At 44.4% G+C, this 23,390-nt stretch overlaps 2 protein-coding genes across 3 annotated transcripts in view; both read right to left on the reverse strand.

Annotated features, from left to right (window-relative positions):
• dgkq (diacylglycerol kinase theta) overlaps positions 1-5,759 on the reverse strand; it is a 197,253-nt gene extending 191,494 nt beyond the window's left edge. Inside the window, exon 1 of the mRNA XM_080196422.1 lies at positions 5,503-5,759. Coding sequence (XP_080052548.1) covers positions 5,503-5,722 — 220 coding nt within the window. The 5' untranslated portion in view covers positions 5,723-5,759. The remainder of the gene's footprint in view (positions 1-5,502) is intronic.
• Positions 5,760-6,079: 320 nt separating this feature from the next.
• Positions 6,080-23,390, reverse strand: part of wdr32 (WD repeat domain 32) — a 104,857-nt gene continuing 87,546 nt past the window's right edge. Inside the window, exons 5-6 of one of the 2 annotated variants that reach the window (XM_080196446.1) lie at positions 18,436-18,581; positions 6,080-8,928 (exon numbers count right to left, since the gene is read on the reverse strand). In XM_080196446.1, coding sequence (XP_080052572.1) covers positions 8,560-8,928; positions 18,436-18,581 — 515 coding nt within the window. In that variant the 3' untranslated portion in view covers positions 6,080-8,559. The remainder of the gene's footprint in view (positions 8,929-18,435; positions 18,582-23,390) is intronic. The other variant, XM_080196438.1, reaches the window with a different exon arrangement.

Raw genomic sequence — 23,390 nt, forward strand, 5'->3', positions numbered from 1 at the left:
AATACAAAAGATGAATAAAAGAAACTCCTGCATAAAGTACAAATACAATAATGTATTAAAGACTCAGCACTAGTAATTCAATTCAAAATAAGCATGAATCCACTGTTGCAGTGAGGTAGAGGATATAGGAATATGGGAATGCACCAAATGGGAAATGGATAACAATCAATTTAGTCCAGTACTGGATTTAGATAAATTTTTTGTTTTACACCAGTCTGGGAAGGTTTCTGAGTTAAAGATAGCTTCAAGGGGGAAGGTTAAAATAAACGGCCATTGCGCCCAGAAGCTTTGAAGTCAATTTTGCCCTCAGCGTTAATTTCAGTAGAAGAAATTAGAAATAAAATGACTACATAAACTATGCTGAGTGTGCTCAGATGAAATGTGTATGCCAATATAGCTAAATATTATAAGCATATACATCATATATATCATATATATAGCTAAGTAGCTAAAATATATATAGCTAAATATCATATATATAGATAAATATCATTATTCCTCCCGTCCCCACCCTCCTGTTCCTGACCCATAGAATTAGCCAGTCTAGGGGGGTGGATGTCTCTTGCACCCCATTATCAATGGCACCCTCCCTCCCCCTGATGAGCCTCAGTGTCTGTAGCTCAGAGGCCAGCTCATCTACTTTGAGCTTTCAGTTTTTATAAATACATAAGAACATAAGAAATAGGAGCAGGAGTAGGCCATCTAGCCCTTCGAGCCTGCCCCGCCATTCAATAAGATCATGGCTGATCTGTCACGTCTCAGTTCCACATTCCCGCCCTCTCCCCATAACCCTTAATCCCCTTGCTTATCAAAAACCCATCAACCCGCATCTTAAAAATATTTAGCGAGGTAGCCTCCACCACCTCAACGGGCAAAGAATGCCAGAGATTCACCACCCTTTGAGTCAAGAAGTTCCTCCTCAACTCCGTTCTAAACCGCCCCCCTTTATCTTGAGGCTGTGCCCCCAAGTCCTACTATGCTTTCTGAGCGGGAAGAGTCTCTCCACCTCTATCCTATCCATCCCATTCATCATCTTGTACGTCTCAATGAGATCTCCCCTCATTCTTCTAAACTCTAACGAGTACAAGCCTAGTTTATTCAGCCTCTCCTCATAGCTCAACCCCGGTATCAGCCTAGTAAACCTCCTCTGCACTCCCTCCAAGGCCAAAATATCCTTGCGTAAGTGCGGCGACCAAAACTGCACACAGTACTCCAGCTGCGGCCTCACCAATGCCCTATACAGACGCAGCAAGACCTCCCTACTTTTATATTCAATCCCCCTCGCTATGAAGGCCAGCATCCCATTAGCCTTCCTGACCACCTGCTGCACCTGCAGGCTGGGTTTTTGCAAAAAAGGAAGAGGCTGGCTAGGGTGAACGTTGGACCCATAGAGGATGAGAGGGGGGACTTAGTGGTAGGGGATGGGGAAATGGCTGAGGCCCCGAATAACTTTTTTGTTTCGGTCTTCACGGAGGAGGACGTGAATAATTTGCCGGGTGTTAGCGATGGAAAGATGGTAGGAGTGGAGGGCCTGAATGAAATTATTGTTAGAGAGGCGGTGCTCGACAGACTGGAGGGACTGATTGTGGACAAGTCCCCAGGACCGGATGGAATGCATCCGAGGGTTCTGAAAGAAATGGCGGAGGTGACAGTGGATGCCTTGGTGATTATTTTCCAAACGTCGCTGGATTCCGGGGAAGTGCCGGAAGATTGGAAAACGGCTAATGTTACGCCGTTGTTTAAGAAGGATAGCAGGCAAAAGGCAGGGAACTATAGGCCGGTTAGTTTAACGTCTGTTGTAGGAAAAATGCTAGAATCCGTGATCAAGGCGAAAATAGCGAGACATCTTAAGGAGAATTATTTGGTAGAGCAGACGCAGCACGGTTTCGTTAAGGGGAAGTCGTGTCTGACGAATTTATTGGAGTTCTATGAGGATGTGTCTAGGGCGGTGGATATGGTCTTTCTTGATTTTCAGAAGGCGTTTGACAAGGTGCCTCACAAGAGGTTATTGCAGAAGGTCGGGGGCATGGAGTTAGGGGTAGGGTGTTAGCGTGGATAGAGGATTGGCTGTCAAATAGGAGGCAGAGACTGGGGGTCAATGGGTGCTATTCGGATTGGCGGATGGTGACTAGCAGAGTGCCCCAGGGGTCGGTGTTGGGGCCTCAGCTATTCACCATTTATATAGATGATCTGGAGGAGGGAACCGAGTGTATGGTGTCGAAATTTGCTGATGACACCAAGATTGGTGGAAAGGCAAATTGTGCGGAGGGTGTGGAGAGTCTGCAGAAGGATCTAGATAGGCTGGGCGAATGGGCCAGGAACTGGCAAATGGAATTTAATGTTGGCAAATGTGAGATTGTCCACTTTGGTAGGAATAATGGTAGGAAGGACTATTACTTACATGGCGAAAAACTGCAGCATGCAACGGTGCAGAGGGACCTCGGGGTCATTGTGCATGAGTCGCAAAAACCCAGCCTGCAGGTGCAGCAGGTGGTCAGGAAGGCTAATGGGATGCTGGCCTTCATAGCGAGGGGGATTGAATATAAAAGTAGGGAGGTCTTGCTGCAGCTGTACAGGGCACTGGTGAGGCTGCAGCTGGAGTACTGTGTGCAGTTTTGGTCGCCGCACTTACGCAAGGATATTTTGGCCTTGGAGGGAGTGCACAGGAGGTTTACTAGGCTGATTCCGGAGTTGAGGGGGTTGAACTATGAGGAGAGGCTGAATAAACTAGGCTTGTACTCGTTAGAGTTTAGAAGAATGAAGGGAGATCTCGTTGAGACGTATAAGATGTTGAACGGGATGGATAGGATAGAGGTGGAGAGGCTCTTCCCGCTCAGAAAGGACAGTAGGACTAGAGGGCACAGCCTCAGGATAAAGGGGGGTGCGATTTAGAACGGAGTTGAGGAGGAATTTCTTCACTCAAAGGGTGGTGAATCTCTGGAATTCTCTGCCCGTTGAAGTGGTGGAGGCTGCCTCGCTAAGTATATTTAAGACGCGGGTTGATAGGTTTTTGATAGGCAAGGGGATTAAGGGTTATGGGGAGAGGGCGGGAATGTGGAACTGAGCCACGACAGATCAGCCATGATCTTATTGAATGGCGGGGCAGGCTCGAGGGGCTAGATGGCCTACTCCTGCTCCTGTTTCTTATGTTCTTATTATAGAACCATATAGAAGGAAGTCACTCAGCACGTTGTGTCTGTGCTGCACCCTTGTTGTCTCTCCATTAGCAGTGTGGGGAAAAAAAGCATTGAAGGGGCCAATCAGCCATTACTATATTGAATGATGCAGCAGCTCAAAAGACTGAATGGCCTCCTCCTGTTCCAATGTTCCTAACCCTGCACATCATTCCTTTTCAGATAATAATCCAATTTCCTGCTTAAAGTCTCAATTGGATCTGCCTCCTCCACACTCTCATTAAGATCTTAACCATTAACTGTATTAATGTTTATGTTACCATTATTTCATTTGCTAATTATCTTAACTCTTGTGGCCTTTGGTTCTTGAGCCTTCCATTAAATGGGAAGGTTTTCCCGATCTACTCTGTCCAACTCCCTCGTAAGTTTGTATACTTTTATCAAATCTCCTTCCAACATTCTCTTCTCCAAGGAAAGCAGGCCCAACTTGATGTCCAGAAGTGGACATAATAGTTCAGTTGAGGCTGAATCAATGTTGTATACAGGTTTAACGTAACTTCATTGTCTTTGTACTCTGTGCCCCTACGCTTCCCACTGCCTCAGCAAAGCAACCAGCATAATTAAGGACCCCATGCAACACAGACATTCTCATTTCTATCTTCCTTCAGGAAAAAGAAATAAAAGTCTGAGTTCACATACCAAAGACTCAAGAACAGCTTGTTTCCTGCTGCTGTCAGACTTTTGAATGGACTTACCTAATGTTAAGTTGATCTTTGTCTACACCCTAGCTATGACTGTTACACTACATTCTGCACTCTCTCATTTCCTTCTCTATGGATGGTATGCTTTGTCTGTATAGCGTGCAAGAAACAATACTTTTCACTATGTTAATACATGACAATAATAAATCAAATCTGCACACAGTACTCTAGCTGTAGCCTCACCTATATCCTAAACAATTGCAGCAAAACATTCATATCGTTATACTTAAATCATAGAATCCTACGCAGGTGGTGGCCTTTTGGCCCATCAAGTCTGCACTGTCCACAATCCCACCCAGGTCCTAACCCCATAATCCTGTGCATTTACCCTAGCGAGTCCCCCTGACACTAAAGGGGCAATTTACCATGACCAATCCACCTAACCTGCACATCTTTGGACTGTGGGAGGAAACCAGAGCACCCAGAGGAAACCTATGCAGACACGGGGAAAATGTACAGACTCCGCACAGACAGTGACCAAAGCCAGGGATCGAACCCAGGTCCCTGGCACTGTGAGGCAGCAGTGCTAACCACTGTACCACCATGCTGCCCTCCCTTGCCATGAAGGCCAACAAAACAACTGCCTTCTTTATGGCCTGTTGTACCTTTTGTTTGCTGTTCTTCCCCCAAAACATCACCTTCCTGCATTAAAATTTCATCTGCCGCTGTCTGCTCATTCTGCCAACCCATGTCCTTTTGAACTTCCACACTAACCTCTTCACAATTAACAATACTCTCAAGTTTCCTACTGTCTGCAAATTTTGAAATTATACCCAGTACATCAAGGTCTAAGTCTTTAATATACATCAGGAAGACCAAGGGTCCAAATCCCTGAGGGAGTCCACTATAAACCTTCATCCGGTCTGAAAACCATTAATTTTGTTTCCTGTCATTCTACCAGCTTTGTACCCATGTTGCTATCATCCCTTTTATTCCACGAGTTATAACTTTGACCACAAATCTGTGTGGCACTGCCAACACCTTTAGCTTCTCCCATTTCAATACCTTTGGTGGCTCTTTCAGCTGCAGGGCCTCCAGCTCTGGAATTTCTTGTCTTTACCTTACCTGGCTTTCCTCCTCCTTTCCTCCTAACCTGGTGTTGTGAGGCTTCTCACTGTGCTGACCCCAGCCCAACGCCAGCATCTCCACATCGTTCCTCCTTTCAGACATTCCTTCAATCCTACAGTTTTGACAACGCTATTAGTTATCTAACTTCACATTTCTCTATGTGGCTCAATGATATTTATTATAAAGCTCCTCCGAACTGGCTTGTTTATTAGAAGGGTTAGGCGCTGTTTGTTCATGAGAAAAAAACTTTTGTGTTCATTGGTAATAAACACTCTACATTTATCAATAACTTGCCATCAAAACATCAAAATCTTTGCACCGAATGGTAAAAAAATCAAAGTACTAACAGCTGCCTGAACATCAATAACCTTCGGTTCACACAAACCGCCCACATAAACCTGACACACTCCCAGCCGCGGCATTCGGCCCAGCGAGCCGCTACTAGCCCCTTCCTCCCTCCTTTCTGGACATTATGGGAGGAATAAATGCCGATCGAGAGCTCGGTTGCTCCAGAAAGGAGACCCCAGCCCCGGACTTACGGTCGCACTGGAAGCCGCCGAGCCCCCAAATGAAATCGGTGCAATGCTGGCAGAAGGTAGGCTTGGTCAGCGTCACTTTCCTCAGACGGTGGCCGTGACCCAGGTGCCGGCGGTGGCCACTCGCCGCTGATTTCCCGCGACCCGATCCCGGGCTGGAATTAGGGCTCCCGCCGTCCTGCGGCTCCTTAATGCGGGGGAAGGAGCCCCGACCTTCCGCCATCGGCCTCCGACCAGCCCGAGCTCAGGCCCGCAGTGCAGGGCGGGGCCGCCCAAGACCACTCCCCCAGCGCGCGGGAGGGGTGGGGCCGCCCGAGACCAACCCCCCAACGCGCGGGAAGGGTGGGGCCGCCCGTCACCATCCCCCCAGCGCGCGCGGGAGGGGCGGGGCCGTCCGCCACAGGGCACAGGAGGGGAGGGACCGCCCGAGACCGCCCCCCCCCCCCCCCCCCCACCATGCGCAGGGAGAGTAGATGAAGACTGGAAAACCGGAAAGAACTGCAGTGTTTATTAGGGTAAAGACTCGCAGGTCATACTCAATGGTAAAAAGTCTGACAACACCAGGTTTCAGTCCAACCGATTTATTTGATAGTAAATTCACTAGCTTTCGGGTTAGCCCCTTCTTCAGGTGAATCTCACACATACTCAATGGGACAGGGAAACCCGGGGCAGGGAGACAGAAAACCAAGTAAATTAACTGAGCAAGTAATCCAAAGACATGTTTTAATGTGTACAAGTGGCAGAACCTTATGAATTTGGACCCCAGTACTGAATGTATGAAATAGGAACTATTTTGTAGGGAATCAAAAATAAACACACCACTCCGCTTCTGCAACATACAATAACATTCATTCACCTAATAACATCCCATTGAAGCAAAAGTATTCTTGTTAACCAATCCTTTACAATCAAAGACTACACACTTGCACTGTGGTTCAATTGATTCAGAGATGGCTGATAAGTCCAATGAGCTATCTGCAGACTGCCACATGTGATGCATGGTACTTGAAGGTTGTGTAGATGGGTTGATTGGCTATTTGAATATTTCCTCCAATATCCAGGGTCCTGGGTTCAATCCCCAGCTCAGGTCACTGTCTGTGTGGAGTTTGCACATTCTCCTCGTGTCTGCATGGGTTTCCTCCCACAGTCCAAAGATGTGCACCTTAGGTTGATTGGCTATGCTAAGAAATTGCCCCTTAGTGTCCAGGGATGTGTAGGTTAGAGGGATTAGGGGGTATGGGGGTAGGGCCTGGGTGGGATTGTGTTCGGTGCAGACTCGATAGGCCGAAGGGCCTCTTTCCGCACTGTAGGGTTCTATGATCTCATTCACCTCTGCGCATTTCTGACAAAGTCTCCACTATATTCCATGCCTTTGGAAATTAGCCTTCTCCATTTTTGTTAGTCACAAACCAGGGTTGCCTAAGAATTAGTAGGTCTGTTTAATCTCTCCATGTTGAGAACATGCTTATAGAGTTTCCACCGCCCTCCTAGAAGCCTTCTGCCATACCAAGTTGTGAGATCAGTTGCTTTGGTGGTCTGGTGTTAAGCATCCAAATGACACTGTATCCAGTAGAGCTGGTTTGAAGTGGTTAATGCCACACTGCTAGGTTAAGTTAGCTTGAGAGAGGAAGACTTGCAACTAAAATTGGAGGATCTGGCAAAGACACTACTGATGATATTTCTCCAACATTTCGAGGTGCCTAATGACAGCTATCCAAGTCACTGAAGTACATAAGAGCATGAGATCACTGTTGTCTAGCAAATCATGACATTAGTCTCAGGTTTGAGATCATGGTTCTCAAATTTTCTATCCCTCTGTTAGCTAAAGGTTGAGCTGGCATATTGGAGACAATTATGAATTTTGTCATTTATGTCTGCCTTCATCAAGAGAAAGCTCTCAGTATGTGGAAAATGGCCTACATTTTCAAGGATCTCACCAGTAGATAAGGACCTGAGTTTTCCCTCAGAATTCAGTGACCTAATTAACATCTGACCATGCAAATTACTACTGCTGCATTTCAAATCTTCAAAATCATTTCTTCAAATTCAAAAAATTGAATTTTAAAAATGTTAGTGCAAAAGATACCCATTAGTGAGTCATATTCATTGTAAGTAAGGAATTTAGTACAAATAACAGTAAACTGTATTGTATTTACTTTGCCCAAATTTGAAGTGTCAAAACAGTAAAATTGTAAAGGGTCCAAATTATGTCATTAGAAAATACTTTTTGGGGCATTATATGTGCTATAATTACATTATCAGTACACTCGTTGAGAATTATAATTGTGTTATAAATACAGAAAGTTTACTAATGGTGATAGCACTGGTTTATGCAATTTGCATTATATATACACCACAAATTCATTAACGTTCACATGTTGGAATTACAACTTAGTGCAAAAAATAGAAAATTTAAATGTGATGTAATCTAGATCAGTTTACTAATATTCAGTAGCTATATGAATTTTATATGAGTATATTAGATGCATGTACCCTTTGGGTGTCAAATACAGTATTTGATAAAGGTTAATTTTCACATCAATCACAAATACATTTGTATCTGAACTTAAATAATTTACTTTCACTGTTACACTAAATATTTATAAAAAAGTTAATATTTGTTAATATTGCATTTCAACAAAAACAGAAGCTTAAAATAACAAGGTCAAACTCAATGCTTCTTCTGAACAGAACAGTGCTTTTCTTCAACTCATCTGATTTTTCACCACCTGAACGGCATTTTAAGATTATGTACAAAAGCAAGCTAACAGATATAGTATCTAACTGTTGATATAATTTAACATTACTATACATGCAACTGATTTATAGCTGCAGGTAAAGAACATTCTTTATAAGCAGCAAACTGCAGAAAAGAAAGAGCTTCGGCATTTGTGGATGTACACATTTGAGAATTACTGGTTTATTGTACTGCGCTGAAAACCATGTTGATTTTGGATTTGAATCTTGACATAGCTAACACATTAATTTTCATCTGCTTTAATTGTTAAACAATTTGTTTTTGCTTGGTGTTTAACACTTCTCGCAAGTGATTCAGGTCACTTAGAATTTTGGCTGGTACAGGTAAACTTGTCCACTAAGGCACCCAGAGGCAAGCTGACAATGAGTTGGTGAAAACTTGGTTGTAAGCACAACATCACTATGAGAGTAAATAGTTCTGATTTCCTGCAGTGCGGTGGCTTCTCTGGGTAAGCAATCACAGAGTTCATTACACTGACTGTCAAAACCCAACAAGCGGATTCCATAGCCAAAAGGAGAACAAATCAGTCTGCCGTCTGGACTGAAGCAAAGTTCTTTAATGTAACCACGACCCACATTAGCTTCTTCAATGTAGTGCGTGAGGCAAAGGGAGCAACGAGGAGAGGATGCCCGAACTGGAGGTCCATCTTGGAATTCATAAATGCAAGTCCACTAGTGAAAACAAAAACATGAGACATTACTGACCACTTCCATGGCATTGCAGCCTCTTTCAAGAGTCAAAAAAGGTACTTTATAAAGTGTTGCTCCAATAGGAAACTACTAATATTGTTGTCTGACAAATATTCAATTCATCGTGTTACAATTGAGATTTAAGATTGTGGTGTTTTGGCATATCTGAGGTAAAATGTTGGGATCATGTGATCTGTTCTGAAATTTGCTGAACAACAAGTCAGCATTTTAACAGTGAATAGATTGAGTCTATAATACTTGCTGGGACTTTGGAATGTCAGATTACAAACAGTTGTGCTTAAAATTGTCCACTTAGCTCCATGATGAAAGAGTTGGGCTCTCAAGAATATCTAATCCAACATTTTTACCTGAATACAAGGTCCATGTGATTCACATTGCCAAGATGATGGGCTTGAGATCAGAAGGAAAGCTTCTGTATTCTATTAGGTTACCAATTTCCCCTAAAATATTACCGAACATCAGAAACAGCTTTGTATGCTCAGATCCAGAGAGAGAACAGTTTCAGGCCGAAAATCTCCATGGTTCAATGTGCTGGTGTGGAGATGCCAGTGTTGGACTGGGGTAGACAAGTAATAAGTCTGACAACACCAGGTTTAAGTCCAACCGATCTATTTGATAGTAAACTCACAAGCTTTCAGGGTTTGCCCCTTCGTCAGGTGAATGGAGAGTTCTGGCCTCAGACAGAGCATATAGCAGCACAGACAGTTTACAGATTACTAATTAGAATGCGAGTCTTTACAACTAACCTGCTATTCAAGTCTTAGAGGCCAGAACTCTCCATTCACCTGACAAAGGGGCAAACCCCGAAAGCTTGTGAGTTTACTATCAAATAACTCGGTTGGACTTAAACCTGGTGTTGTCAGGCTTCTTACTGTGTTTACCTCAGTCCAACACTGGCATCTCCACATCATGACTACTATTGACACCGCAAACTGCCGGATCCAAGTGGAGAGGATCTCCAAGAAGATTGCGCATATCGACACAGACATCAAGTTTGTACAGAGATGCAAGAAAGCAGACAAGGTACTGAAAGGACTACAGATCACAAACCCACTCAGGTCAGCCTATAACACAGACTACACTGACAGACTTTGCCGTCGCACCTCTCTCTCACTCCTCAACCACCTCATACACCAGCTTTACAGCAAACGCCGCACCCTGGGAACTAAAATAGAATACATATTCTCAACTTGCGCTCAGGACACAGACCAGCTGCGAAACTCTGCCAAGCAGATGAGACAAAGAAACTACACCACCTACATAAATGTAGCTGTGGAGAACACTGGGTTACAGGGTTGTAAACTGGATAGTATTGCAGTTGATAAGTAGGATGTGCTAGACATTCTTGAGGGTTTGAAAATAGATAAGTCCCCTGGGCCGCACGGGATTTACCCTAGGATTCTCTGGGAGGCAAGAGAGGCGATTGCAGAGCCTCTGGCTCTGATCTTCAGGTCATCGTTGGTCACAGGTATAGTGCCAGAAGATTGGAGGATAGCGAATGTTGTCCCATTGTTTAAGAAGGGGAACTGAGACTTATATTATAGACCGGTGAGTCTTACTTCTGTTGTGGGCAAGGTTTTAGAAAAAATTATTAGGGATAGGATTTATAGTTATTTAGAGCGTAATGAATTGATTGGAGGGTAGGTCGTGCCTTACTAACCTTATTGAGTTTTTTGAAAAAGTGACCAAAGAGGTGGATGGGGGTAAGGCAGTTGACATGGTATATATGGACTTTAGTAAGGCGTTTGATAAGGTTCACCATGGAAGGCTTCTGCAGAAAATGCAGATGTATGGGATTGAGGGTGATTTAGTTAATTGGATCAGGAATTGGCTAGCAGATAGGAGGCGGCTACGAGGGGACCTTATTGAAACATATAAGATGATTAGAGGTTTAGATAGGGTGGACAGTGATAGCCTTTTTCCTCGGATGGAGAAAGCTAGCACAAGGGGGCATAGCTTTAAATTAAGGGGTGGTAGTTATAGGACGGATGTCAGAGGTAGGTTCTTTACCCAGAGGGTGGTGAGGGATTGGAATGCCCTGCCTGCTGCAGTTGTGAATGCGCCTAGTTTGGGGGCGTTTAAGAGATCCGTGGATAGGTTTATGGATGGAAAGGGATTGGTTTAGGTTACAGGGTCATTGGCTTTTTAATTGGTCGGCACAACATCGTGGGCCGAAGGGCCTGTTCTGTGCCGTAATGTTCTATGTTCTATACATGCACACCAAGAACAGGAAACTTGAAAAACTCGGCATCACCACCAGCAACAACCAAGTCTCCCCCGGCACCACAGCAGAAAACAGCACTACCGCAGCAGGGTCCATTGTTAACTTGTCACACGACACACTTCAACCAGATGAAATCAAAGTTCTCAGCCAAGAGCTCAATTTCTGCCCCACCACCAAAATGGACCCCATCAGTCTCTCAGCAGACACAGAGGAATTCATCAGGCGAATGAGGCTGCGGGAATTTTTCCACAAACCCCAAGAGGCCAACAGTGAACACAATGAGAGCCAATGAACCAGAACAGCCGACAGAGAGATCCGCTGTGCAGTAACCGAAGAGGAAGGAATCCAATTGGACTCCTCCGGAAGGCCGCTGCCCTCAACTGGACATGTATGCCCAAACCATCAGGAGGTGCGTTAACACCAGATTGATCAGTCACACTCACAAGACAGCTCCAAACATCACCCAAGCACAACGCAATGCCATCCACACACTCAAGACCAACCACAACATTGTCTGCTGGTTTGATGACAAAGGAGGGGCCATCTTCATACTGAACAGAACGGATTACTGCAAAGAAGTGTACCGACAACTGAACGATGAGGAACACTACAGACAGTTAGCCGCAGATCCGACCAAAAAACACACTTGTCAACTCAACACTCTGATCAAGACCTTTGATCCGGACCTTCAGAGCACCCTCCGTGCTCTCATTCCACGTACTCCCCCCCGTTGGAAATCTCTACTGCCTCCCAAAGATACACAAGGCAAACACACCCGGCCATCCCATCATATCGGAGAATCTTTCCGGCTATGTCGAGGGCATCCTGAAACCCATCGTACAAAGAACGCCCAGCTTTTGTCGCGACACTATGGACTTCCTACGGAAACTCAGCACACCTGGAGCAGTTGGACCAGGGACACTCCTCATCGCAATGGATGTCTCGGCGCTCTACACCAACATCCCCCACAACGATGGCATTGCTGCAACTGCCTCAGTACTCAACACTGACAACTGCCAGTTTCCAGATGCAATTTTACAACTCATCCACTTTATCCTAGACCACAATGTCTTCACCGTCAACAATCAGTTTTTCATCCAGACACACGCAACAGCCATGGGGACCAAATTTGCAACTCAATACGCCAACATCTTCATGCACGGGTTCCAACAAGACTTCTTCACCACACAGGACCTTCAACCGATGCTATACACTAGATACATTGAAGACATTTTCTTCCTTTGGACTCATGGTGAACAATCACTGAAACAACTATATGATGATATCAACAAGTTCCACCCCACCAACAGGCTCACCATGGACTATTCTCCAGAATCGGTTGCATTCATGGACACACGCATCTCCATCAAGGATAGTCACCTCAGCACTTCACTGTACTGCAAGCCCACAGACAACCTCACAGTGCTCCACTTCTCGAGCTTTCAACCTAACCACGTTAAAGAAGCCATCCCCTATGGACAAGCCCTCCGTATGCACAGGATCTGCTCAGATGAGGAGGATCGTGACAGACACCTCCAGACGCTCTCATAAGAACAGGATATGGCGCTCGACTCATCAATCGACAGTTCCAATGCACTACAGCGAAAAACCACACCGACCTCCTCAGAAGACAAACACGGGACACGGTGGACAGAGTACCCTTCGTCGTCCAGTACTTCCCCGGAGCAAAGAAGTTACGACATCTTCTCCGGAGTCTTCAACATATCATTGAAGAAGACGAACATCTCGCCAGGGCCGTCCCCATACCCCCACTTCTTACCTTCAGACAACTGCACAACCTCAAACAGACCATTGTTCGCAGCAAAATACCCAGCCTTCAGGAGAACAGTGACCACAATAGTACACAACCCTCTGCAAGACATGCCAGATCATTGACACGGATGACATCACACGTGAGAACACCATCCACCAGGTACATGGTACATACTCTTGCAACTTGGCCAACATTGTCTACCTAATACGCTGCAGGAAAGGATGTCCCGAAGCATGGTACACTGGAGAGACCATGCAGACGCTACGACAATGGATGAATGAACATCGCTCGATAATCACCAGGCAGGACTGTTCCCTTTCTGTTGGCGAACACTTCAGTGGTCATGGGCATTCAGCCTCTGACCTTTGGGTAAGCATTCTCCAAGGCAGCTTCACGACACACGACAGCACAGAGTCGCTGAGCAGAGACTGACAGCCAAGTTCCGCACGCATGAGGACGGTCTCAACAGGTATCTTGGGTTCATGTCACGTTATCTGTAACCCCATGACTTGCCTGGGTTTGCAAAACCTCACTTACTGTACTGTCTGGAGACAATACACATCTTTCAATGTGCTGGAACATGGGTGGAAGTTCATGCGATTGTAAGGACCAAAATCATGAGGAAGGGTTAAAGCAAAGCTGAAAGGTTTGCCTGGCTTTGCTAGAGGGAGGATCTCCACTACATTCGCTGTAAATGATAGTTCTAAGGTTAGAAATTATCAGGTGGAGAAAAGAACATAAGTAAACCTTCAGTCATTAAGAATGATTTTAGGAGAAATGGACGTCTACTTAAAGGATAGTAAATACCACCACCAAAGAAATAGGTAGCCCAGCAGAAAACCAAAGATTTTTCATGCTTTAATGCTTTCTTAAACTTCCAATGTAGTATGTTAAAATCTTGACACAAAGATGATCGCTTCATTATGTCAACTCTTCCTGAATTATATTCAAAATTAGTTTACCGTTCATTATCTCCATATGTAAAGATCTTTACACCATGAACAGTTATGGTTCAGTTTAACCAATGTAATTTTTAAAAGAGTGGTATTATAATCAGAATAGTCCTTTCAATTTCTACAACAGAACATAGAACAGTACAGCACAGCACAGTACAGGCCCTTCAGCGCTTGATGTTGTGCTGAGCTATGTCTGAAACCAAGATCAAGCTATCCCACTCCCTAACATTCTGCGTTCCATGTGTCTATCCAAAAACCGCTTGAAAGTTCCAAGAGTGTCCGGCTTCACTATCACAGCAGGCAGTGCATTCCACACCCCAACTACTCTGAGTAAAGAATCTACCTCGGACATCCCTCCTATATCTCCCACCATGAACCTTATAATTATGCCCCCTAGTAACAGCTACATCCACCCGAGGAAATTGTCTCTGAATGTCCACCCTATCTATCCCCCTCATCATCTAATAAATCTCTATTAAGTCACCTCTCATCCTCCTCTGCTCTAAAGAGAAAAGCCCCAGCTCCCTCAATCTTTCCTCATAAGATCTATCCTCCAAACCAGGCAGCATCTTGGTAAATCTCCTCTGCACTCTCTCCAATGCTTTCACATCCTTCTTATAGTGAGGTGACCAGAACTGAACACAACATTCCAAATGTGGTCTCACCAAGGTCCTGTATAGTTGCAGCATAACCCCACGACACTTAAACTCAAATCCCCTGTTAATAAACGCTAACACACTATAAGACTTCTTCACGGCTTTATCTACTTGAGTGGCAACCTTCAGAATCTGTGGATCTGAACCCCAAGATCTCGCTGTTCCTCCACATTCCTCAGAACCCTGCCATTGATCCTGAATCCGCATTCAAGTTTGTCCTACCAAAATGAATCACCTTGCACTTATCAGGGTTAAACGCCCTCTGCCACTTTTCAGCCCAGCTCTGCATCCAGGGGTTTTGGTGAAAAACATTATTGTAGAATGTCTACAATCTGCACGTTTTATTGTGCCTGGTTTGTCAGGCTGTACTAAACTATGGAAGAGATTAGTTTCTCACACCCCCATCATGCTCAAGACAGTGGGCAACAAAATAGCTTCAGTTATTTTATTTGACCATGAAAAATAGTCAAAATGCTCGGGATGAGAGCTCCGTGCTCCACATTTTCAAAGGGTTCCAGAATGCCAAGAACTCTCACCATTTTTTCTACTTAAGTAGCTTTTCTGTACACAAGCTTTGCACCCACGTTTCCAGCAGCTACCTAAATTTCCTTACACACAAGCTACCTAATTGAGCTTCAGCCTCACATCCAGCACTATGCTCTGCTTGTAGAGTATTATTTATTCACATTCATGTAGCTCATTAAGTCTCTGTATAGCACATGTGAAAATTTTCAATTCCAATTTTTCATTGGTAAATTTTTTCTTTCCAGATGCCTAGCAAGCACACATCCGTGGTCTTCATCGCCAGTTTCTCATGTATTGGAGACATGATGTGCAGCGCAGACTTTGTTTAACGTTAACAGAGCTTTATTAATGGCTTGAGTGCTCTTCCATAAGAACATGAGAAATAGGAGCAGGAGTAGGCCATCTAGCCCTTCGAGCCTGCCCCGCCATTCAATAAGATCATGGCTGATCTGTCGTGGCTCAGTTCCACATTCCCACCCTCTCCCCATAACCCTTAATCCCCTCGCTTATCAAAAACCCATCAACCCGCGTCTTAAAAATATTTAGCGAGGCAGCCTCCACCACTTCAACGGGCAGAGAATTCCAGAGATTCACCACCCTTTGAGTGAAGAAGTTCCTCCTCAACTCCGTTCTAAACCGCACCCCCCTTTATCTTGAGGCTGTGCCCCCTAGTCCTACTGTCCTTTCTGAGCGGGAAGAGTCTCTCCACCTCTATCCTATCCATCCCACTCATCATCTTATATGTCTCAATGAGATCTCCCCTCATTCTTCTAAACTCTAACGAGTACAAGCCTAGTTTATTCAGCCTCTCCTCATAGCTCAACCCCTTCAACTCTGGCGTCAGCCTAGTAAACCTCCTCTGTACTCCCTCCAAGGCCAAAATATCCTTGCGTAAGTGCGGTGACCAAAACTGCACACAGTACTCCAGCTTCGGCCTCACCAGTGCCCTGTACAGCTGCAGCAAGACCTCCCTACTTTTATATTCAATCCCCCTCGCTATGAACGCCAGCATCCCATTAGCCTTCCTGACCGCCTGCTGCACCTGCAGGCTGGGTTTTTGCGACTCATGCACAAGGACCCCGAGGTCCCTCTGCACCGTCACCTGCTGCAGTTTTTCACCACGTAAGTAATAGTCCTTCCTACCATTATTCCTACCAAAGTGGACCACCTCGCACTTGCCAACATTAAATTCCATTTGCCAGTTCCTGGCCCATTCGCCCAGCCTATCTACATCCTTCTGCAGACTCTCCACACCCTCAGCGCAATTTGCCGTTCCACCAATCTTGGTGTCATCAGCAAATTTCAACACCATACACTCGGTTCCCTCCTCCAGATCATCTATATAAATGGTAAATAGCTGAGGCCCCAGCACCGACCCCTGGGGCACTCCACTAGTCACCAACCGCCAATCCGAATAGCACCCATTGACCCCCACTCTCTGCCTCCTATTTGACAGCCAATCCTCCATCCACGCTAACACCCTACCCCCAACTCCATGCCCCCTTACCTTCTGCAATAACCTCTTGTGAGGTACCTTGTCAAACGCCTTCTGAAAATCAAGAAAGACCACATCCACCGGCTCTCCTCTATCCACTGCCCTAGACACATCCTCATAGAAATCCAATAAATTTGTCAGACAATGGCTGATGCTTTTCTATTTCCCATGCTGTTCTGTTACATAATTTCTGGTGCATACATGAATTCAGCATAGCTCTAGTAAACTAATAAGAACAAATGCGTAACAGTTCTGGGGTAGTACTTGTTAACTAGGGAGAGGCCAAAACGCAGAAGAACACCTACACTGCTGGACACTTAAAATGCATGTCTTTTTGGTTATACAAAAACTTCTATGATACACTGCTACCAGTCCATTCCTTGGGTCATGTTAGGAAGCTGCTAAGAAAAGAAAGAAGTTTGATTGTGGTCCATCATGGAATTCCACTGTCTAAGTTTTCAAGTTTTGCACTAGACATTCTCAGTTCAGCATCACTACATGCAGACTTTGCATCTCCTACAATCCAAAGTGTACCTTTACATCAGAAAACCTCTTTACTGGAAACAAAGTTCATTTGTTACTTTTCCTTCTTTTTAATGGAAAATGGACTGAAAGATACTTGATCTGCTTGAAACACAACATTAAGCCAATACATTGGTGTGTGTTACAGAAATAAACCAATGATCAAAATAGTTTTCATAGCGGGAACAAATAGTCTTCTATGTTCCTTAGATGGTAAAAAATGTCAGAACTTTGCTGATTCCCTATGCTTTAAAGCTACCTAATCCATGTTTATATTATTGGTTGTTAAATCAATTGCATCTACTCAGTCTCCAGTCTTAGAGAAGTTTCTCTCTCTCTCGAAGTTTAGCTGTCAATCAGAAAGGCTCCAAGTTGAGCCGAGCATTGTGGGCAACTAACATACCACTCATTATCATCAATCAGGAAAAAATGAAAATCATAGAATCATAAGATGAGTACAACACAGGGTTTAAGTCATCGGCAAATTGAGTCTGTACCAGCTCTTTCAAAGAGCAATCTGGTTAATCCTTTAGCTAAAGGAACCCTGAGCAAATGCTTCCATTAGAAACTGATCGGCATCAGGGTTTGAAACTGTGACTCTCTTAAAAGAAAGTGCTCCTTTTCTGACTTTTTGCTGAAGCTAAGATTGCATTGGGAGTGATTGTCCACCAGTTATATGCTTAGTTGGTGATTATTTATATGCTCCAATCTATCCCTGGCCTTCCATTCTGCCCCCACCCCCTTTCCAATTTTATAACTCATTACTTTTCTGTCTGTCTTCAGTTCTATAGGAGGGTGATATGGACTCAAAACTATTTCCCTCTTTATAGAGCTGCTAGACCTGCTGAATTTATCCAGCATTTTCTGTTTTACTTCAGATTTCCAGCTTCTGCATGCAATATTTTGATTTTATTATTTATGTAAGCCTTAACAGTGAGCCTTGGCACCTTTTTCAATTTTGGAAGACACCACAGCCAAGTTCAACTCACCTTCATCAGTCATCTACTTACATCTATGGAGGGCAAAAGCAGCAGCATTTTTGGACAATTTCTCCTCCCACCAAGAGGCAAGAGGCAAATTGTAGCATGTCCACAGAATCAGGTAGCTGCACACACTGAAGATCAAAGCTTTACCTTCCTGGCCCATTATGGCTCAGCAACTTACTTGACAAACTTGCTAAACCAGCAGGAGAAGATACTGAGAACGTGTGTCATGATCTGAAACCCAGAAAGAAGCACTCAGCCAGTACCCAACTGATTAAGTACCTCACATTGGAACAAACGTCTTAAAGTTCAAATCTTATTTAAACTACTCACCTCTTGGTCGTCAGTGTTGCTTGTGCATCTAATTAATGTAGCCCAGCCTTTGGGGTGAAGTTGTAGTGAAGTAATACAATTCCCTCGATCTCTTTCGGCAGGAATCTCTGGTGTTAAAACTTCAAGACTATTTCTTGGAAATCCAGCTGCAAGATTTAATAATTTTGAAGCTTTGAGATACAGTGTCTATTGTGATACAGTGTCAGACGTTATGTAAATTTCTGTTGTGAATATAAGTTTAAAGCTTATTTATCAGTGTCACAAGTAGGCTTACATTAACACTGCAATGAAGTTACCGTGAAAATCCCCTAGTCACCACACTCTGCCACCTGTTCAGATATACCGAGGGAGGATTTAGCATGGTCAATGCACCTAACCAGCACGTCTTTCGGACCGTGGGAGGAAATTGGAGCACCCAGAGGAAACCCACGCAGACAAGGGGAGAAGATGCAGACTCTACACAGACAGTGACCCAAGCCAGGAATTGAACCCGGGTCCCTAGCATTGTGAGGCAGCAATGCTAATCACTGTGCCACCATGCTGCCCCATGTAAAGTACTTTCGGATAAGTTTACAAAATCAGGAATCTGCAGATTCTGCTGTTGGAAAGAGAGATGTGGTGTCACACTTTTCGTCTTGCACTCGTTAGGAAAAAGGCAAGAATACCAAATTTCAAACAATCACAATAATTCATATTATAGGAAAGAGATCACTGGTGATGCTGATAGTAATCAGAGGACTTCTGAACCAATGAAGAAAGCAACAGGTAATGAAAAGCTCCTCAGACTGATTCAGGAAAGTTACGAGGCTTGAACGCATTTCTGTTGTTCGCAGAGTAAAAGTCCCTTTGTAAATGCTGTTACGATGCCAGATACGTCAGTTGTACATCTCAATGATAGGCTGGTTTGCAATAGGCCAAGTACAGACAGCCCAAACAAAGCATCTATTGTTAGATGTGATTCACATCAAATCCTAAGGCCACAAAGAGCCACACTAACAACAAATTTGAGATAATCAGGGAGATGGGAACCTATGTAAGGAGTCCGAGAAGGAGGAAGCAAGGACAAAACATGGGGAGAAGGTTCCAACTACATCAAAAAATCAGGAAAGAGAACTCAGGAGATGTTATTAACGGAAGTGTTAGAATTAAAAAAAGGTACAAAAACTAGCATAAGGGAACTTCATCTGCTCATAGTATTCGAAACAAGGTAAATGAGTTGACAGCACATCGCGCACGAGTATGATTTGGTGGCCATTACAAGGACATTGCTGCGGGATGGTCACGAATGGGAGTTGAATATCCAGGGGTATCAGACTGTTCGGAGAGACCGACAGGAAGATAAGGGACATGGTGTAGCTCTGATATTTAAGGATGACAACAGGGCAGTAGTGAGAGAAGATATAGGTTGTATGGAAAAAAAGGTTGAAACCATTTGGGCGGAAATTAGAAATAGTAAGAAGAAAAAGTCACTGATACGCGTAGTCTAAAGGCCACCAAATAATATCATGGCGGGGCAAAAAGTAAACCAAGAAATAAATAACTGATGCATGTAAAAATGGTACAGCAATTATCATGGGGGATTTTAACCTACATATCAATTAGTCAAACCAGGTTGGTCAAGGCAGCCTTGAGGAGGAATTCATAGAATGTACCCATAATAGTTTCCTTGAACAGTATGTCATGGAACCGACAAGGGAGCAAGCTATCCTAAATCTGGTCCTGTGTAATGAGACCGGAATAATTAATGATCTTACGGTTAGGGATTCTCTCAGAAGAAGCGATCACAGTATAGTTGAATTTAAAATACAGATGGAGCGTGAGAAGGTAAAATCCAATACTGGTGCCTTGTGCTTAAACAAAGGAGACTACAAAGGGATGAGGGAGGAGTAGGCTAAGGTAGACTGGGAGCAAAAACTTTATAGTGGGACAACTGAAGAACAGTGGAGGACAGAGGGTGGTGGTTGATGGTAAATATTCGTCATGGAGTTCAGTTACGAGTGGTGTGCCTCAGGGATCTGTTTTGGGGCCACTGCTGTTTGTAATTTTTATTAATGATCTGGATGAGGGTATAGTTGGGTGGATTAGTAAATTTGCTGATGACACCAAAGTCGGAGGTGTGGTAGATTGTGAGGAAGGGTGTCGCAGTTTGCAAGGTGACTTAGATAGGTTGCAGAGCTGGGCCGAGAGGTGGCGGATGGAGTTTAATGCGGAGAAGTGTGAGGTAATTCACTTTGGTAGGAATAACAGATGTGTCGAGTATAGGGCTAACGGGAGGACTCTGAATAGTGTGGATGAACAGATGGATCTAGGTGTATGTGTACATACATCCCTGAAAGTAGGGAATCAAGTAGATAAGGTTGTTAAGAAGGCATACGGTGTCTTGGTGTTTATTGGTAGGGGGACTGAATTTAGGAGTCGCAGCGTCATGTTGCAACTGTACACAACTCTGGTGCGGCCGCACTTGGAGTATTGTGTGCAGTTCTGGTCCCCACATTATAGGAAGGATGTGGAGGCTTTGGAGAGGGTGCAGAGGAGGTTTACCAGGATGTTGCCTGGTATGGAGGGAAGGTCCTATGAGGAGAGACTGAGGGATTTGGGGTTGTTTTCGCTAGAAAGAAGGCGGCTAAGAGGGGATCTTATTGAAACATATAAGATGATTAGAGGTTTAGATAGGGTGGATAGTGATAGCCTTTTTCCTCGGATGGAGAAATCTAGCACAAGGGGGCATGGCTTTAAATTAAGGGGGGGTAGTTATAGGACGGATGTCAGGGGTAAGTTCTTTACCCAGAGGGTGGTGAGGGATTGGAATGCCCTGCCTGCTGCAGTTGTAAATGCGCCTAGTTTGGGGGCGTTTAAGAGATCTGTGGATAGGTTTATGGATGAAAAGGGATTGGTTTAGGTTAGAGGGTCATTGTTTTTTAACTGGTCGGCGCAACATCGTGGGCCGAAGGGCCTGTTCTGCGCTGTAATGTTCTGTGTTCTATGACTTTCAAAGTGATCTTTCACAGTGCTCAGAAAATGTATATACCAGTGATAAGGACCGTGGAAAAAGAGATAATCAGCCATGGATATCAAAGGAAATAAAGGAGAGTATCAAATTGAAAGGAAATGCATACAAAGTGGCAAAGATCAGTGGGAACCTCGAGGATTGGGAAATCTTTAAAGGTCAGCAGAAAGCCACGAAAAAATCTATAAAGAAACGTAAAATGGATTATGAGAATAAACTAGCTCAGAATATAAAAACAGATAACAAATGTTTCTACATAATATACATACTACATAAAATGAAAAAGAGTGGCTAAAGTAAACATTGGCCCTTTAGAGGGTGAGAAGGGGATGTAATAACTGGAAATGAGAAAATGGCTGAGGCATCGAACAGGTATTGTGTGTCAGTCTTCACAGTGGAAGACACAAATAACATGCCAAAAATTGATGACAGGAACACTATGGCAGGTGAAAATCTAGAAACTATTAGCGAGACAAAGGAGGGGCTAAAAGAGGTCAGGGAGTAGTGATATTATTTAGGGAGCATATTACAGCAGTGCAGAGGGTGGCCAATTTAGAGGGGTCATGTAATGAGTCACTGTGGGTGAAGCTCAGAAACAGGAAGGGTGCAATCACTATGCTGGGAGTGTACGACAGGCCACCTAACAGCCCATGGGAAGTGGAAGGACGGATATCTAAGGAGGTTCTGGATCGGTGCAGAAAAAATAGGGTTGTTGTAGTGGGTGACTTTAATTTCCCTGGCATAGACTGGAAAGTGCTTAGGGCTGGCGGTCTGGACGGGGAGGAATTTGTAAAATGCGTACTGGAAGGTTCTTTGGAACAGTATGTAGACAGCCCAACTAGAGAGGGGGCTATACTGGACCTAGTTCTGGGAAATGAGCCCAGTCAGGTCGTCAAAGTTTCAGTAGGGGAACATGTGGCAAATAGTGACCACAATTCTGTTAACTTTAGGATAGTAATGGACAAGGATAAGTGTTGTCCAATGGGTAGGGTGCTAAATTGGGGGAAGGCTAACTATGGCCAGATTAGGCAGGAATTGGTGGCCATTGATTGGGAGAGGATGTTCGAGGGTAAGTCCACGTCTGGCATGTGGGATTCTTTTAAGGAACAGTTGATAAAAGGCTGCAGGACAGGCATGTGCCTGTAAAAAGGAAGGATAGGAAGGTAGGATTCGAGAGCCGTGGATAACCAGGGAAATTGAGGATCTGATCAAAAAAAAGAGGCATATGTTAGGTCCAGGCAACTGAAAACAGTTGGAGCTCTGGAGGAATACAGAGAGAGTAGGAAAGAACTCAAACGGGGAGTTAGAAGGGCAAAAGGAGGTCACAAAATGTTCTTGGCAGACAGGATTAATGAGAATCCTAAGGCATTCTATTCATATTTTAGGAACAAAAGAGTTGTCAGGGAAAAAAAAAATTGGACCTCTCAGGGATAGAGGGGAATTATGCTTAGAACCCAAGGGAATAGGGGAGATCCTAAATGAACGCTTTGCGTCAGTATTCAAAGTAGAGGGACATGTTGACTGGGAGTGTCTCAGAGGGAGGTGTTGACCCGTTAGAGAGAATCTCCATTACAAGGGAGAAGTGTTAGGTTTTTTAGGGAACATTAAAACTGACAAATCTCCAGGGCCTGACGGCATCTAACCTAGACATAGAACATAACAGCACAAATAGGCCCTTCGGCCCACAAGATGCGCCAATCACATCCATACCTACCAAGCCATAAAACTATCTGTAACTCCCGATCCCATATACTCATCCAGAAGTCTTTTAAAAGACCCCAGCGAGTTCGCCTCTACCACCACCGACAGCAGCCGATTCCGCTCACTCACCACCCTCGAGTGAAAAACTTACCCCTAACATCTCCTCTGTACTTGCTTCCAGCACCTTAAGACTGTGTCCTCTCATAGTGACCATTTCAGCCTTGGGAAATAGCCTCTGAGAATCCAC

The sequence above is a fragment of the Carcharhinus amblyrhynchos genome, chromosome 1 (assembly GCF_965287045.1).
Source record: "Carcharhinus amblyrhynchos chromosome 1, sCarAmb.v2.hapA, whole genome shotgun sequence".
Lineage (NCBI taxonomy): Eukaryota > Metazoa > Chordata > Chondrichthyes > Carcharhiniformes > Carcharhinidae > Carcharhinus > Carcharhinus amblyrhynchos.